General features: G+C 38.9%; 1 protein-coding gene across 1 annotated transcript; it reads right to left on the bottom strand.

The window, feature by feature from the left end:
* Positions 1-293: 293 nt before the first annotated feature.
* Positions 294-18,177, bottom strand: LOC149239744 (fatty acyl-CoA reductase 1-like). Its single transcript, XM_089369959.1, has 5 exons — positions 18,061-18,177; positions 17,868-17,971; positions 17,013-17,218; positions 16,781-16,881; positions 294-583 (listed from the first exon to the last, which is right to left on the bottom strand). Exons 1-5 carry the CDS (start codon positions 18,134-18,136, stop codon positions 294-296), a joined length of 777 nt encoding a protein of 258 aa, XP_089226085.1. The 5' UTR covers positions 18,137-18,177.
* Between the last annotated feature and the right edge of the window lie 694 nt (positions 18,178-18,871).

Below are 18,871 nucleotides of genomic sequence, written 5' to 3'. Positions count from 1 at the left end.
TAATAAATTCAAATCTATACTCACTGATAACAATGTCACAAAAGAAACTAATTTTTCTGGATTGCAAAATATGGTTGATTACGAATACCTGGTGCCTTCCATCCAGCCAGGGAAGGGCTCTGCCCAAGTGCTTTCAATAATACTCGGTCGAAGAACCACTACTGGAAGATTTCCTCTCAGATTTTCTACTAGCATGTCTCCCATGGCTTTGGTGAATGTGTAAGTATTCGGCCACCCAAATCTCCTAGCCCTGTTAAGACCTCCATGAATGAACCTAACTCCCATTTTCAGAATTATACATCTATGCAAAGTATGAGTAAATGGCTTCTGAGGGTGACAAACCTCTCTAAGCCCAATTCTTTTAGACGTTTGGTATCTGCATCTTGTAAACAACCTTGGCCTGTGCGGGTAGACGAGTTCATATGTATCTCGGTGAGTGTTTTCTCCAGCAAATCAATTTCCGCTTTAATGTCTACGAAAGGTGGACCGCCTTCGTCCTTAGGTCCATTGCCGGCCGTTATAGTTTCTCCCATCTTCACAGGCTTCTCCATAATTCTTCCTTTTCCATGTCCGATAACGTAAGCTTTTGCCACATTAAACAAATATAAGTCTCAAGTCTGTGAATGTATGAGGATGGTAATTCCTTCTTCTTCTCTTTTTTTTAATAAATGGATGGTATTTGGAATAAATTTACAAATATCCCGCTTAAATTTTCTGAAATTTTAGTTCTAGACATAGATTTACAAAAATCTCACTTTATTTACAAATTCTGTAAATCTCACTTTATTTACAAATTTTAACTTATTTTTTTAAAATACAAATTCTGTAAATCTCAGTTTATTTACAAATTTTAACTTATTTTTTTAAAATACTTTTCTGTTTTAGATGTGAAAAAACTTTGTGGACATACCTGTTATGCTACATGATTGCACATATAGAAGAAAACAATAATCTTGGCTGGACAAAAGTGTAATCCAAAAAGGCATGAAAGATGAGGTTGGAATATGAAATTATCGTAACCTTAACCATGAAGGATAGCGATGGAATAATAGCGATGGAATAATGAAAAGATAATGCGTCTATTTACTTTTTTAACATCAATTAATTTAACCAATTTAAATTAACAAAGCCTCAAATTTATTTTATTATAAGTTAACCAATTTTAATTAACAAAGCCTCCACTTTATTTTATTATAAGTTAAGCAATTCGAATTTTTTTCAGAGTGAAAATAATCATATTTTATATTAAGAAAATATAAAGCAGACACATAAGAGCCAAAAACATGTAGGCACGCAGATGGCCGGCAGTTTTGTACATTCAAGAGATATTAGCAATTATGTACATTCAGGAGATATTAGCAGGCCTCGCTAGCAGAGGAGCCGAGATAAGTCCATGAGAAAACCCAATATGACAAAACATATCCTGAAAAATCCGAAGATATAAGCAAAAGCCAAGCAAAACATTTGTTGGACATCATGAAAAGAAAAACATCATTGACATGCTGGATTGAGCATCGCAGATATGTAAATGAGAGAAGAGAGAATAGGTTCCTTGGAGTCCTGGAAAATGCAGGCATTCCTCCACTTCCAGAGACACCAACAGGTAATGATGAATAAAGATCGCCATTCTGGACATTGAGCAGACCACCACTTAAATCCCTCCTGCACAGAAGCGAAAACCTGCTGAGCAAAACCATGAGATAATGAAAGTTCATACCAGATTTGGGCCGATGCTGGGCACTGAAAAAACATGTGGACATTCGTTTCCGGCGCTTGACGACACATAACACATCTGCTTGGACCCGACCATCCCTTTCGCTGAAGGACCTCCCATGAGAGGTTTCGATTAGAAAAAAGCAGCCAAGAGAATAAAATTGCCTTAAGCGGGCAATGAGCTTTCCAAAATTTGTAAGGGAAGATTGGAGATGGCCGCAGCTGTTGATAAGTCGAGGCAGCATCATATAAATCTTGTACACGTACTGGGTGTGTTGAATTCGGTTTAGACCAAATCAGTTCATCAGTATCACCTGTCTGAATGATGCCTTTGTCTACAAAGAACTTTTTCGCCAGTTCCCAAGACTGTTGCAGCAAAGGAGGTAGACCAAGATCCTCAGCACCCTTCCAGATCGGCGAGGAGGATGACCATGACAAAATCAATTTGTCCCAAGTGAACAAACCCCGAGTGTGTAGAAATGAAATCAAATCAGGGGAGAGCTTTTTTTCCAGACCATAAACAGTTGCATCTACACCTATAATGATATTGGAGCCGGAGGAAAAACGCCACCTGAGAAAATCGAAGAAGAGGTCCTGTACCTTTTTGAATCCAAGCCAAATAGCGGATCCTCTCTTTGAACCAAGAATCTTATTCCTGTACCAATAAACCATTGGCCTGCCTTTCAAGTATTTTTGATTGATGATGGCACTCCATATGCCGTTACCAAAGACGCCCCTGTGAAGAGAATTGTAGAGGAGTGCCCTGCCAAATGAGCGCATATGAAGGAGACCCCAACCGCCTGACCGTTTGGGCCTGGAAATGATATCCATATTTGCTAGGTGGATCTTAGAATGATGAGAACGCCCTCCCCAAAGAAAATTTGCTGATAAAGAGACCATTTTCCTTACAATAGCAGCAGGCAAATAAAAGAGGTGAGCCCAATAAACCGCAAGCTGGGAAAGAACAGATTGAACGAGAATTAATCTGCCTCCAAGGGATAAAAATCGCATCTCCCATCTTGAAATCTTCCTGTAAAAACGGTCGATCAGCCAAGCCCAGTCCTGATTTCGATACGCCTTTGGCTTGAGGAAGAAGCCCAAGTATTTGAATCCGTCGTTGATTATTGCCAAATTGACACCAAATAGAGCAGCAATCCATTGCGCAAGCTCCAGATTTGAGCCGCTGTGATATAAAGTGGATTTGGCTCTGTTGATGACCAAGCCCGTTGCGGATTGGAATTTCTGAAAGATGCCTGAAAGACATAACCAACTGGATTTGCAGAGCATAGCAAAAGTAAGAATGTCGTCGACAAACAGATTATGTGAAAGAAAGATGTTCTTGCAAATCTTGATCGGGGCATATCGATGCTCTGCAACAGCTTTGTTGATCTGCGAACTGAGAGTGCTCATGACTAGGATAAAAAGGAGAGGAGAGAGAGGACATCCTTGACGAAGTCCTCTTTCCGCCTTAAAGGGAGCTGATGGGGAACCATTAATGATGACTGAGTATTGAACGTTCTCAACGCAGGCCATCACCCAATTAATTCCTTGAGACCCCAGACCAATTTTTGCAAGGAGGATGCGGAGGAAACCCCAGTCCACACAGTCATACGCCTTTTCCAAATCAATCTTTAGAATAGCAGCATCAATATTCTTTGATAAAACAGAAAACAGACACTCTTGAGTCGAGGCGACAGCATCCAGGATATTTCTGTGTTTTAAAAACGCATGTTGATCCTTGGAAATGAAGGAGTTTAGGATCGGCTTCATTCTCTCAGCAATTATCTTTGAAATGATTTTGAAGAGGATGTTGCATAATGCTATTGGCCTGTAGTCAGCAAATGAGTCAGTCTGCTCCTTTTTAGGGATAAGTGTTATAAAAGTTGCAGTGAGGGCGCTATTGATATTCCCCGACATACGGGACGTATCAACCATGCTCAGCAAATCGACTTTGAAAAAGTCATAGAAGTGTAAGAAGAATTCGATCAGGCATCCATCTGGCCCAGGACTTTTGTCCCTCTGAAACTTTTTTATGACTTCATGAAGTTCCTCCTTCGTGATGGCCTTAAGAAAATCTGTATTGGCAGCTTCATCGAACATTACAGGAACCTGTTCAACCATCCCAAATACATCATTAATCTCATTAGGCCGCCTCTTATATTGCTTCTGGAAAAACTTCGATGCCTCCATCTCGATATCCTGCTGGGAATGAACGAAGGTTCCATTTTCATCCTTGATCCTCCATATCAAGTTCCTTATCCTCCGTGCGTTTGCAAAATTGTGGAAAAATCTTGTGTTACGATCGCCCTCCTTGAGCCAAATCGCTCTACTTTTGAGCCTCCAAGATGATTCTTCTTTGAGCAGCAATGGCTGTTTCATCTTCTCCAGGGATCTGAAATGGATTTTTTGATCGAAAGACAAAGACTCAAAGGGGACCGAGTCCGTTAAAACCCTCAAATCTTTCTTTATGTCTTCAAGCGCCTTTTTATCCATTCTCTTCTTTTTAATTAGCCAATCCTTAGCCGTTTCTCTCAGCGTTTGGATCTTATCACGAAAGGTTGAGAAGGATATCCGCTCCAACTATATTAATTCCTCCCATTTTTTGGTGATAAGAGCGCTGAATGACTCGTCTTTAAGATAGATCCTGTTAAACTTGAACGAGTAACCCAGCTTACGTTCCAAATCCCTCCATTCAAGGAAGATGGGGCGGTGATCAGACGTATAATCATAACCTGTACATGCGACCGGCATTCCCCATTGCTCAATTATACAGGCATTGATAATAAAACGATCAAGACGTTTGGCAATGTACCCCGAGCCGGTTCTGCAATTGTTCCATGTCGGAGCCATCTTTTGAGGGATAACATCGACCAGGTTCCTATTGAGGAATTCCGCACGAAGCCTATCAGCAAAAGGATCAGATTTCCTGCAGTTTCCCCAACACTCGTTAGAGTTCAAAGCAATATTAAAATCCCCAGCTATCAAAAGAGATTGGATATCTAGGATCTCCGATGCAAACAGCAGATCCCAAAAGGATGATTTGTTCCTATACGGTGCATAGATGTTCAGAATATTTAAGATCTTGGGCCGGCCCCTGACCAAAGCAGAAAGAAGGATGCCCGCACAACATTTATAGGCTTTTGCTTTGACCCGAGTCGGATCCCACATAACTGCCAGTCCTCTCGACAGTCCATCAGCGTCTGAAGCAACGATATACCAGGTTGGAAACATTCTTCGAAAGAAAGCTATGGAAGCCTTAAGCAATTCGAATTAACAAAGCCTCGACTTCATTTTATTATAAGTTATGTAATATATCTAAATACTGTAACAATCTGGTTTTCCTTGTCTCTCCGGCGTTATATTTAAAGTTCTATATTATGTCATGCACTTTTATGTTTATTGATCATCAATGTTGATGACACAATATCATGTATCTTGTTAAAAAATACAATAAACTATAAAGAGTGATGACGCAATTAATTGGAAACGTATTGATTTACAGTTGTTATTGTAAAATTTTGCAGATGTATCTTTGATGAAAAGTTTAAGTGTGTGTCACGCTTCCACAAATAATTTTTTTTTTTTATCTATTATAACATAGCAATATTAACTATTCTACACATGGTTAATACTTTCACGTTCACCTAAGCATTATTACCATGACATATACATTGCTTAATATATAATTCTTATAATCACACAAGCATTACTACTTTGATATAATCATTGCTTAACATATATATTCCTATAGTCGCATGCACACATACATCATTACCTTCTTCGTGATCATGACTTTAATGATACAATCTAAATTATACATTAATCTTATGGAAATGAAAATGTCATAACCAACGAGGGCTATGGGATAAGTTATGCGTTGACTGTGCACATGTATCTTTATAATGTCACTGTTGATAATTGTATGTTTATTACATATCCCGAGAGATCGGGGTTGATCATCTGTCCGGCGATCATAATCTCGAACCAGGTGTAAGCATTCTCCATCGTCCATTTGGGGAGATGAAGGGCAGATGGCAAACTGCCATGTGCGCCCTGTACATTAAAGTTTACGGCCCTGACTCCTCGGCCTTGTCACTTTTCGTGCCTGAAACTTCCAAGGTAAACCGGCAATCGAACGGTTGTCATTTCTTCCTGCAGATCAAGGGTTTACATCATGCCACGAACCGGTAATCATCTGGAGGGGTTTATATCTTGGTTTACACATCCGGGTCGCCATAACTCTCATTCCATTTTCTCCGCCTTGTCCCAGCTCTGTAGCTTGTTCCTCATGGTGCTCCGCTGCATCGACCTTTTTGCCTCTGGCATGCAGTTCCTGCCATTCTATTCGACTTCATCGCTGTTCGAAGGTAATGGTACTCAGGTTTACAAAACCCAGGTGCAGCTGGGATAAGGTTATTTGTTTTATTTCTCTGCTCTGGATTTCTTTAAGGTTTTACGCCAGGGTTGCATGGTGCTAACTCCATTACAGTTTCGTGCAGGTGTGGAACCTTTCACCGTAAGGAATAAGGGTTCCTCTTTCAGCTGCCTTGCTCATCGACAGGTAAGCATCCAACCCTCTTTCCACAGCAATGCATACAGGGTTTTATATGGTCAAGGTCTGAGTTTTGTTCATTCACTTGGCAGGGGTTCTGGCAATGAATCTCGACTGTCCCCTGCGCAAGCTCAGGGTCTCCTGAAGGCATTTAGTTTTTTTTTGTTTTTGTTTAATGAAACCCTTTGCTAAGAATCCCGAGGATTGTATTACTGTGGCTTATATATGATACACAGTTACCATCTCAGACTAAGTACTGGTATTCGTTTTTGGAACACGGACCATTGTTATTTCTTGAGCTCGGTCTCTGCTCGAATGGTTGATTTACTTGATGATGTTAATAGGTAGAACGATATTACGGCCGTCTGGTCATTTGTCTTCAATGGACTGTGCAATTTACTCTTAGATGTTTTAATATATATCCATGTCTTTTATTGAATGATTGTGTTTCTACCACAGTTCAGATGAGCAGACATATTGCCATTCGGCTCCGACTTGGTTACCTCTATTGGCTGAGCGTAAGCTCCCGCTGAAATGGTTACCAGGTCAGGGTTTCACCGGCTATAACCGCCTGAGGGAGCATGTAACCCTGGTTACCCTACTCTGCCCTCGGCGTCCATTATTATTGTTTATGTTATAACAGCGATTGTATATGTTTTAGTTCAGCTTTCGCGTAGTATGAATATGGTAATATGAAACTGTTGTAATGAGTTCTGATTTAAATATCCCTCTTTTAGGTTCTCCTCACGGCCATTGGGCTAGGGTTTCTATGTTTAACATCTCTGTTTATTTTATGCATATATCGTATTTTGTTACGGCTCGGCGGAATGGAGGGAAACTCCAGTTCGACATTGCAATATATATATATACATGCCTTAATGTTACAGATAGGCTAGAGTCTTCAGTGCAGAACATATATGTACATTATATTTCTAATTTCGCTGTATAAAAGAATTTTGGGTTCGATTCTTGAATGCATCTTTAGGGTTTATCCAGCAGTCTTTATGGTTGAACATCTGCTGTCGTTAAATGATGAAACCTTTGAATTCGGTTTAATTTCTTATTTCAATAATGGTTTCAAGTCATTTCGAATGGAATTCGTTTCCTAATCGTAGGCCTGTTAGTGCATTCTCTGTCATAATACAGAAGATAATGTTTTTCCTCTTTTTCATTAACAAAAGAACAGTTTATATCAGTCTCTGTCTAAATTATAGAAGTTACTTTTCCCTATCATTTCCTCTCAAGAAAAGAATAGTTATTCTAAATTCTATTTAAACCGCAGCTACCAGTTTTCTTTCTTCGTTTCATTTAAAAAGAACAGTCAGAGGTTTTTCCTCAACACAGAATAATAACAAAAGTATTTCAGTAGATGTATGCATTGTAAGCCATACCTGCTTCTCTGCAAACCTACTTGTAAATGCTTGCCAAACCACCGGTCCGTAGGAAGACTTCTCTTTGACCTTCCACCCCCAAGCACTTGCAGGTCCTACTCGACCGCAATAATACTGGTCTCGCCAGTAAACGCTATCTGATCCTAACCAGACATAGCGTGCACAGGAAATTCTTTTCCTCTTATGCCATCTGATCCTAACCAGACATAGCATGAATGTTTTTCCTTTTTCCTCTGGGGTCTCAACTACCTCAAGGTAGTTAGGGTTCATCATAACTGATTCCTCAGTCACTAACCAAGATTAATCATAAACTCAGTTCCAATAGTGCCAACACAATTATTTTTCATTAACATAAAATTAATAACAAGAATATATATAATTTCAAATAAAGTCTCTGTTCAATAATTACTTTTATCATTTACCAACATTAACTTTTCACAGGGGATATTACATCTCCCCCTCCTGAAAGTCTACATCGTCCCGATGTTGCTGTTTATCCAAAAACAGTCTGGGATAAGTATCCCGCATCATTTGTTCATCTTCCCAGGTGGCCTCTTCAGGCCCAAAGTGCTGCCACTGCACTTTAACCTGGCTGATGACCTTTTTCCGCAGCTCGACTCTTCTCTGATCTAATATGTTCACTGGTTCGACCAGGAACTCTCCTTCCGGTTCCACCTGAAACACACAACAATTAAATCAGCTGCTTACTAGTATTCTATTTCAGTTTACATTATATAACAGTCTTCCCTTACCTGAATGTCTTGCCAACTTATTATATGCCTAGGATCATACACATATCTCTTTAAAACTGATACATGGAAGACATTATGGACCCGAATATGGCTGGGTAGGGCGAGCTGGTAAGCTACCGGCCCTACTCGTGCCAGAATTTGGAATGGTCCACAAAAACGCGGTGCCAATTTGGCACAGGTATTCCATTGGAGGGTACTTTTCCTAGCTCGAATTCTGATGTACACATGTTCACCCACTTGGTACTCTTTAAATGTTCTTTTCCGATCTGCGAAATTCTTCTGCCTGTCCTGTGCCATCTTTAGATTAGCTCGAACTTTTTTCACCATCACTTCCATTTCCTCCAACATCTCAGGACCCAGCAAAAATTTGTCCTCCGGTCCACCCCAACTGGAGGGTGTGTGGCACTTCCGGCCGTAGAGTACTTCGAATGGACTCATCTTCAAGGATGAGTGATAACCATTGTTATAGGCGAATTCCACTAGGTGTAGATACTCCTCCCAACGCGTAGGTTGCTGCATCACATAAGATCTCAGCATGTCCTCCAGTACTTGATTCACGCGCTCAGTCTGTCCGTCAGTTTGCGGATGATATGCGGTGCTGAAGCTTAATTGAGTTCCTAGACCTTCAAATAAGGTCCTCCAAAAGGCTGAGGTAAACTTAACATCACAATCAGATATTATTATTTTCGGCAGCCCATGAAGTTTAAATATATTTTGCATAAAAATGTTTGCGATTTGAGCTGCACGATAAGTGGATTGAACCGGTATAAAGTGAGCTGACTTGCTGAGTTTATCCACTACCACCATTATAGAGTCATTGTTCTTTTTGGATTTTGGCAAACCGGTAATCAAGTCCATGGTTATGGTCTCCCATTTCCATTCTGGTATGGGTATTGGCTGTAGCAGTCCTGCAGGATGCTGATGTTCAGCTTTCACCTGTTGACACTCCAAACAGCGCGCCAAGTATTCTACAACATCCTTCTTCATGCCTGGCCAGTAATACTCCTTCCTTAGTGAGGTGATTAATTTCTGGTAACCAGGATGCCCTGCATAAGGACTTCTATGATTTTCATCCAGAATCTTTTCTTTAATACTGCTCTGATTGGGTATGTAAATCTTCTTCTGAAAGCACAACATGCCGGCTGTATTCAAAGTATAACCTTGTTGTATAGAACGGGTATTTGAATTTTGCACCAAATGCTTCTTTTGCAAATAAATCTGATCTTGCGCCGCAGCCTCCTCAATCTCTTGGTCAAGAGTGGACCATCCTTGACTGATACCAATCTCATAAATGCAATGCACTTTTCGGCTTAGTGCATCAGCTACTCTGTTCTCCTTTCCCTTTAGGTGTTTAATTTCGAAATCGAAATTTCCCAAAAAGTCCACCCATCTTGCTTGTCTTGCGTTTAAAGTGGGTTGACTAAAGTAACTAGTCAAGCTGTGGTGATCCGTCATTAGCAGAAATTTCCTCCCTACTAAATAATGGCGCCACATCTTCAGAGCATGGATCACAGCGGTTAATTCCAGATCATAGGCAGAATATTTCTGCTCATGCTCTTTCAACTTCCTGGATTCATAGGCAATCACTTTGCCTTCTTGCATTAGCACTCCACCCACGCCCTCCTTACTGGCATCTGTACAGACTACATACTCCTTTTCGGGATCTGCCACACACAACACAGGTGCTGTGGTAAGTAATTGCTTGAGCTGTTCGAAGCTCCGCTGACAGTCTGCTGTCCATTTAAACACTTTTCCCTTCTTTTGTAAGGAGGTAATGGGGAAGGCAACTCTAGAAAAACCTTCTACAAACCGCCGGTAATATCCGGCCAGCCCCATAAAAGATCGAATATCTGCTACATCCTTGGGTGTAGGCCATTCTATTATAGTTTTGATCTTTTCGGGGTCTACAGCTATACCTTCCTTTGTGATAATGTGACCCAAATACTGGATCTGTTCTTTATAAAAATCACATTTGCTGAATTTTCCATATAGTTGATGCTCTCGTAAGGTCTGTAACACTATCCTCAAATGTTCCTCATGCTCTTTCCTATTCCGGGAGTAGATAAGTATATCATCAATGAAGATCAATACAAATTTGTCTAAGTATTTATGAAATACACTATTCATCAAACACATGAATGTTGCAGGCGCATTAGTTAATCCAAAAGGCAGTACCACAAACTCGTAATGTCCGTAACGAGTACGAAAAGCTGTCTTGGCTATGTCCTCATCTTTGATTCGGATTTGATGGTAACCCGATCTTAAATCGATCTTTGAAAAGATGGTCGCACCCTTCACCTGATCAAACAGCTCGTCAATGCGGGGTAGTGGATATTTGTTTTTAACTGTCAGTTTATTCAGCTGTCTATAATCTATGCACATTCGCAGAGTCCCATCCTTTTTCCTCACAAATAGCACAGGAGCTCCCCAAGGAGAGACACTGGGGCAGATGTAGTTCTTTTCCAGCAGCTCTTGCAGTTGCATTTTGAACTCAGTTAACTCCAGCACACTCATCTGATAGGGTGCTCGGGACACTGGGGCTGCTCTGGGTATCAGCTCAATGGTGAAGTCCAAATCCCTTTTGGGTGGCAGCCCTGGAATTTCTTCAGGGAATACATCTGCAAATTCTTGCACTACTGGTATATCTTTAACAGTTGCAACCTTATCCACAGAATCTGCAAACCCCACTTGTACTGCATAAATCTGGCACTTATTCCGGATACACTTAACCAGCTGAGAGGCTATGATCGGCCGAATCTGCACTGGTTTATGGATGCCTTGAATCTCTTTTCCCACACCCAGCTCATCTCTGTAAGAGACTGTTTTTGTTTTACAATTAATTACAGACCATCGTCGTTACAACCAGTCCATTCCTATCAGCACGTCATAGGAACCAAGAGGGAGTACATTTAACTCAGTTGTTATTGTTTGGCCAGCTAACCTTAATGGACAATTGCTGACTTTGGTTAGTACTCGTCTTTTGGTCCCAGTGGCCAGCTGTACTAACCATGGGCTTTTAAATTTAGTGGTTTGCAAACCACAGCTTTCTACCACTTTAGGACTTATATAGCTTAAAGTAGCTCCTGGGTCTACTAAAACAGAAACAACTCGATTAAAGATCTTACCTTCGAACTCTATCATTGTTGGCTGGTAATCAGCTTGCCGATCCTCCAGTGCTGCATTTATTATGGGCATGGATCGAGCCACATCTCCTACTGTTGAAGCTTCGTAGATCTGGGACAACTGATCGCTATCCTTCCGATGAGGGCAGTTTCTGATATAATGGGGTCCGCCACAACCCCAACACTGAACAGGTGGCCGAGCTGAGCCTTCATTGTCCAATCTAACTTGCTGTTCACTGTATTTGGATTCTGCAGGAGGCTTGAATCTGCTCTGAGTTTTTGCTGGATTTTTAGTGCTGGCTCCTTTCGAAAAGCCTTTCTGAAAACTGCTGCGTGCTCCTTTACTACCCATAGGCATTTTACTGCCCCGCTTATCTGTCCAACGCTTTCCAGAATTTTCTCCTTTTGATTTGTTCTGCTGATAACACAGTCTTGCTTTTCGAATTGCTTCATCCATGGTTTTTGGATTATCGAACTCTATCCTTTCTCGCATTGTCAGAGGTAAGCTGCTCACAAATCTTTGCACCTTAGCCTTCTCTTCACGAATATAGGGCACGTAGCGAAGTAGGGATGTGAATTTAGTTACAAATTCATCAATGGTCTGCTGTCCAAGCCGCAGATCATGAAATTCTCGCGCTTTTTCATCATAAAAATGTTCTATCAGATACTTCTCCTTGAAATATCTTTGAAACGTTTCCCATGTCACGTCTTGTTCACTCACTCCCCGTACCATCTTGATCTCTTCCCACCATAGCGTGGATTTGGCCTGTAGCTGGAATATAGCCAGTCTTTCCTTAAGGTGGTGATCATATTCATACACTTGAAAATACTTATTCATATTAATTAGCCATGCCTCTGCAGCTTCCTCTGATTCCCCATCGAAAAGAGGTGGTTTAATTTTCCGAAATTCCCCTTGCAGTTCCATCCGGGGTCTCTTTGGAGTTTGATATCCAGAAGCGTTAACAGACTTCTCTCCTCGCGTCTCCCCTCTGTCCTCTGCTTCCTCTTGTTCAGTGGGATAGCTCTGTTCATCTGTTATTTGTGCTTGTTCAGGCCTCGGGTGTGACTGTTGTTGATGTTGTTTATCAGATAAGCTTTTTAAAATCCTTTCATGTTCTATATTTAGTCTTGCATTATCTGCACGTAACCGTGCCATTTCGTCCTTCAGTTCCTGAACTGTTCTCAAGAGTGTTGAATCTGCATTGCGGCCTGCTGCTCCCAACTGTACCCAAAACTCAGAATTTCCCTGAGGTTGTTCCATGTTATCTGGAGGTTCCAGATTCCCATAAGGAGCACTATTTGCTCTTCTCATTCTGCTACTACCTGCTTCAGAACAACTCATTAAACAGATTTAATTTATCTTGGCGTATTTCTGAACTATTACCATAATACTGTTTATATTCATGTTGCTGCAATTTTTTTAAAAAAAATTTCCCCAAAGGTCACAGAGTTGTAACCTTGGGCTCTGATACCAATTTGTCACGCTTCCACAAATATTTTTTTTTTTTTATCTATTATAACATAGCAATATTAACTATTCTACACATGGTTAATACTTTCACGTTCACCTAAGCATTATTACCATGACATATACATTGCTTAATATATAATTCTTATAATCACATAAGCATTACTACTTTGATATAATCATTGCTTAACATATATATTCCTATAGTCGCATGCACACATACATCATTACCTTCTTCGTGATCATGACTTTAATGATACAATCTAAATTATACATTAATCTTATGGAAATGAAAATGTCATAACCAACGAGGGCTATGGGATAAGTTATGCGTTGACTGTGCACATGTATCTTTATAATGTCACCGTTGATAATTGTATGTTTATTACATATCCCGAGAGATCGGGGTTGCTCATCTGTCCGGCGATCATAATCTCGAACCAGGTGTAAGCATTCTCCATCGTCCATTTGGGGATATGAAGGGCAGATGGCAAACTGCCATGTGCGCCCTGTACATTAAAGTTTACGGCCCTGACTCCTCGCCCTTGTCACTTTTCGCGCCTGAAACTTCCAAGGTAAACCGGCAATCGAACGGTTGTCATTTCTTCCTGCAGATCAAGGGTTTACATCATGCCACGAACCGGTAATCATCTGGAGGGGTTTATATCTTGGTTTACACATCCGGGTCGCCATAACTCTCATTCCATTTTCTCCGCCTTGTCCCAGCTCTGTAGCTTGTTCCTCATGGTGCTCCGTTGCATCGACCTTTTTGCCTCTGGCATGCAGTTCCTGCCATTCTATTTGACTTCATCGCTATTCGAAGGTAATGGTACTCAGGTTTACAAAACCCAGGTGCAGCTGGGATAAGGTTATTTGTTTTATTTCTCTGCTCTGGATTTCTTTAAGGTTTTACGCGAGGGTTGGATGGTGCTAACTCCATTACAGTTTCGTGCAGGTGTGGAACCTTCCACCGTAAGGAATAAGGGTTCCTCTTTCAGCTGCCTTGCTCATCGACAGGTAAGCATCCAACCCTCCTTCCACAGCAATGCATACAGGGTTTTATATGGTCAAGGTCTGAGTTTCGTTCATTCACTTGGCAGGGGTTCTGGCAATGAATCTCGAGTCTGTCCCCTGCGCAAGCTCAGGGTCTCCTGAAGGCATTTAGTTTTTTTTTGTTTTTGTTTAATGAAACCCTTTGCTAAGAATCCCGAGGATTGTATTACTGTGGCTTATATATGATACACAGTTACTGTCTGAGACTAAGTACTCGTATTCGTTTTTGGAACACGGACCATTGTTATTTCTTGAGCTCGGTCTCTGCTCGAATGGCTGATTTACTTGATGATGTTAATAGGTAGAACGATATTACGGCCGTTTGGTCATTTGTCTTCAATGGACTGTGCAATTTACTCTTAGATGTTTTAATATATATCCATGTCTTTTATTGAATGATTGTGTTTCTACCACAGTTCAGATGAGCAGACATATTGCCATTCGGCTTCGACTTGGTTACCTCTATTGGCTGAGCGTAAGCTCCCGCTGAAATGGTTACCAGGTCAGGGTTTCACCGGCTATAACCGCCTGAGGGAGCATGTAACCCTGGTTACCCTACTCTGCCCTCGGCGTCCATTATTATTGTTTATGTTATAACAACGATTGTATATGTTTTAGTTCAGCTTTCGCGTAGTATGAATATGGTAATATGAAACTGTTGTAATGAGTTCTGATTTAAATATCCCTCTTTGAGGTTCTCCTCACGGCCATTGGGCTAGGGTTTCTATGTTTAACATCTCTGTTTATTTTATGCATATATCGTATTTTGTTACGGCTCGGCGGAATGGAGGGAAACTCCAGTTTGACATTGCAATATATATATATACATGCCTTAATGTTACAGATAGGCTACAGTCTTCAGTGCAGAGCATATATGTACATTATATTTCTAATTTCGCTGTATAAAAGAATTCTGGGTTCGGTTCTTGAATGCATCTTTAGGGTTTATCCAGCAGTCTTTATGGTTGAATATCTGCTGTCGTTAAATGATGAAACCTTTGAATTCGGTTTAATTTCTTATTTCAATAATGGTTGCAAGTCATTTCGAATGGAATTCGTTTCCTAATCGTAGGCCTGTTAGTGCATTCTCTGTCATAATACAGAAGATAATGTTTTTCCTCTTTTTCATTAACAAAAGAACAGTTTATATCAGTCTCTGTCTAAATTATAGAAGTTACTTTTCCCTATCATTTCCTCTCAAGAAAAGAACAGTTATTCTAAATTCTATTTAAACCGCAGCTACCAGTTTTCTTTCTTCTTTTCATTTAAAAAGAACAGTCAGAGGTTTTTCCTCAACACAGAATAATAACAGAAGTATTTCAGTAGATGTATGCATTGTAAGCCATACCTGCTTCTCTGCAAACCTACTTGTAAATGCTTGCCAAACCACCCGTCCGTAGGAAGACTTCTCTTTGACCTTCCACCCCCAAGCACTTGCAGGTCCTACTCGACCGCAATAACACTGGTCTCGCCAGTAAACGCTATCTGATCCTAACCAGACATAGCGTGCACAGGAAATTCTTTTCCTCTTATGCCATCTGATCCTAACCAGACATAGCATGAATGTTTTTCCTTTTTCCTCTGGGGTCTCAACTACCTCAAGGTAGTTAGGGTTCATCATAACTAATTCCTCAGTCACTAACCAAGATTAATCATAAACTCAGTTCCAATAGTGTCAACACAATTGCTTTTCATTAACATAAAATTAATAACAAGAATATATATAATTTCAAATAAAGTCTCTGTTCAATAATTACTTTTATCATTTACCAACATTAACTTTTCACAGGGGATATTACAGTGTGTATTTTATTTAATATTAAAATATTAATCTTGATTTTCAATTAAATAAGAGTTATTGTAAAAAAATTCAAAGAATGTTTGTGTTAATTTTGTTAGAGAAATTAATTAAAATAATAAGTTTGAAATGTATAAAGATGATAAATACAAATTTAAAAATTTATACAGTTTCTTTTTATACACTTCAAAAAATTATAATTTTATTAAAATATATATGATCGAATTTATAAAAAATAAAACAAATATTTAAAAATTTATATTTATATTTTAATCATTTATATTTATTTTTTTATTTTAGTCCATTTTTAAATATTAATAAAAAATATTTACTATAAATTTAACCATGATATAATATTGATTTTGTTCATTTGGAAGGTAGAAATTTTTAACTAATTTCGAAAACTTAAAACATATATCCAAATTATGAAAACATATTCGTTCATGTTTTACCCTTATAAAATTAAGTATGATTGATTTCTGACCACTCATTTTAATTTTAAAAATTCTTATAAAATTTTTACCTATTTACTTTCACTTACACTTTATAGTTTGTTGACAAGGTGCATTATTTGATTTAATTTAATTTGCAAAATAAGGAATAGCACCTTTAATGTCATAAATTTTATAGTATAAAATATTATAATAATTATATAAATTAAATGATTATTAATATAAATAAATTATATATTTATATACATTACAAAACTGGAAAAAATAAATAAATTAAATACATAGAAATTCAAATTTTAAAATTAAAAATTAATTTAATAATTTAAAAAAATTAATTTAACAATTTCAAAACATTTGAATATTATAAATAATTGCGAATCTGAACTTAACAAATTTAATCACCATTTATAAAATATTTTAAAATTAAATCTTCAAACATATAACTCCCTATTATTATGAGTACAAGCATCTTCCCTTACCTGTTGAGACATGCAGAAGGATTTGAAGTTTCCGGCATCGTTTGGCGAATTCCACCATATTTTTCGCTCCATTTGTGTTGACGTTGAGAGAGGTATCATATCTACATTTTGCAAGAGCGTTTGCTTGAATAAGTTAGGTTTTGCAACCGAGATACATTTTCCTAGGTATAGCTAGGATAAACACCTACTTAAAGCAGAGCCCTTTCCTAGGTATAACTAGAACTAAGCAAACCTGTCGTCAAACGCTGTGCTTGCTGCATTATTAACAATGGCGTCGAGATTTTCCCAGAGATGCTCTCTCGTGGCCTCCTCATCAATTCCAAGATTATGATCCACTGCAACGTCTCCAACAACAGGAACGACTTTCTGGAATATGAAACTTTCAAAATTATCTCCGTGTTGCTCCCTCAGAATCTTGAACAACTCCAGCCTCATAACCTGTCATTCAAAGGGGTTTGTAGGTCTAGGATTAATTTCTGAGCAATGAGGAGATCGATTAGAGGCATTCAAACAGTCAAATATATAAAATTTAGCTGGATAATTCGCCTCTTAAAACGTCATTGATAAAATATTATACAGAATCTTTTGTTGAATCTATTCATTTTTCTCATTCTTAATATTCTAGATCATACAAGAGCCACTTTTACGAGGATTGCAGATTCAGCAAATATCTTACAATCGTGTTTGACATTTCCCATAACCTTTTGTTGAATCTATTCATTTTTCTGATTCTTAATATTCTAGATCATACTAGGGCCACTTTTACCAGGATTGCAGATTCTGCAAATATCTTAGAATCTTGTTTGACATTTTCCATAAGCATTACATTCTGAGATATTCCCTAAATTTACAATTTAAATAAAGATAATTGCAAGAACCACCACCCAAAAGTCCATTGGTGAGACTCATACTACCATAAAGCTACAATTTCTATGGATTAAGATGTTGGATCAATCTAGAAAGACCACAACCCAAGAATCAATGGATTAATCTTTCACTAGCATAAATCTATAGTTTTCATCCGTTTTTGAATCAAATTTATACATAAAAAATAATTCTCAATGAATTTCCCTATGAAATTTATTACTTCTTTTTTAAATCGGTTTTTGGCTGACTCTACATCTTCAGCCCTCAGCAAAACATAAATGCAGCTAATCCCAGGCTGTATACGCAAGATTTTCTCCACGAAAACTGCACCAAGTAAACAGTAATTAACAATTTGTTATCTGAAATCCAAATATATGTAAAGATCAATTTAACATTAATAACGCCAAAAATACTTTTGCCTAGGAAACCGGTTGATCCAGTCACTAATATGTTCTTGTCCTTGAGAAATCCTAGAGCGTTGGACGCCATCTCTCACTTAACACTACACAAATTTGGCAGCTCCTGCTGAAAGAATGAGTAGCATCAAAAACCTTTAAAAATTTAAAATCTTAAGTACCATAACTAAATAATTAATTCACAATTTTAGAAACTTAACGACCATACCTAAATAGTTAATTCACACCGAAATCGTTAGGTAACGCATTGTAATTCGATAAAGAAATATTTAACCTATACGGTTGGTTCACTCACGACACTCACACGCGAGTCAATTAATTGTTTTTAAAATTTAATTCAAGGTACACAGCTGGAGTGACCGGCAAGACGTAGTCTTTAACGCGACTTTTTGAAAGCCTTTCCGGCGATTTTTTTCCGGTGAAAATCCGGCAGTAATTTATTGAAATCGAAGTTTGATAACTAGTTTCTGCATAATGAAAGCGTCCCAGGGGTTTTTCAGGGTGCTGAATTCGAATATGCAGTTAAAAAACCATTTTAACTGCAACAAATCATGATTTCAGCTCAATTTCTTCCGCCGGATTCCGTCACCGGAATCTCAAAAAGTCGCATTATAGACAACTCCGACCGGCAACCTGTGCAAAAGAATAAATGCACAACGAAATAGTTAATTCACAGCGAAATGATTAGGTAACGCATTGTAATTCGGTGGAGTTGGGGATCAATAAATCCCATGCTATCTGGCCATAAATGAACGGCGGGTGTATATGCCCACCGTTCGATTTGGCTAAGGCCGAAATCGAACGGTGG

Source organism: Pinus tabuliformis, chromosome 8 (genome assembly GCF_031772625.1).
Source record: "Pinus tabuliformis cultivar Carrire ecotype Pingquan chromosome 8, CPIR1, whole genome shotgun sequence".
Lineage (NCBI taxonomy): Eukaryota > Viridiplantae > Streptophyta > Pinopsida > Pinales > Pinaceae > Pinus > Pinus tabuliformis.
The sequence above is the reverse complement of the archived record's forward strand: the minus strand, read 5'-3'. Positions and strand labels throughout refer to the sequence as shown.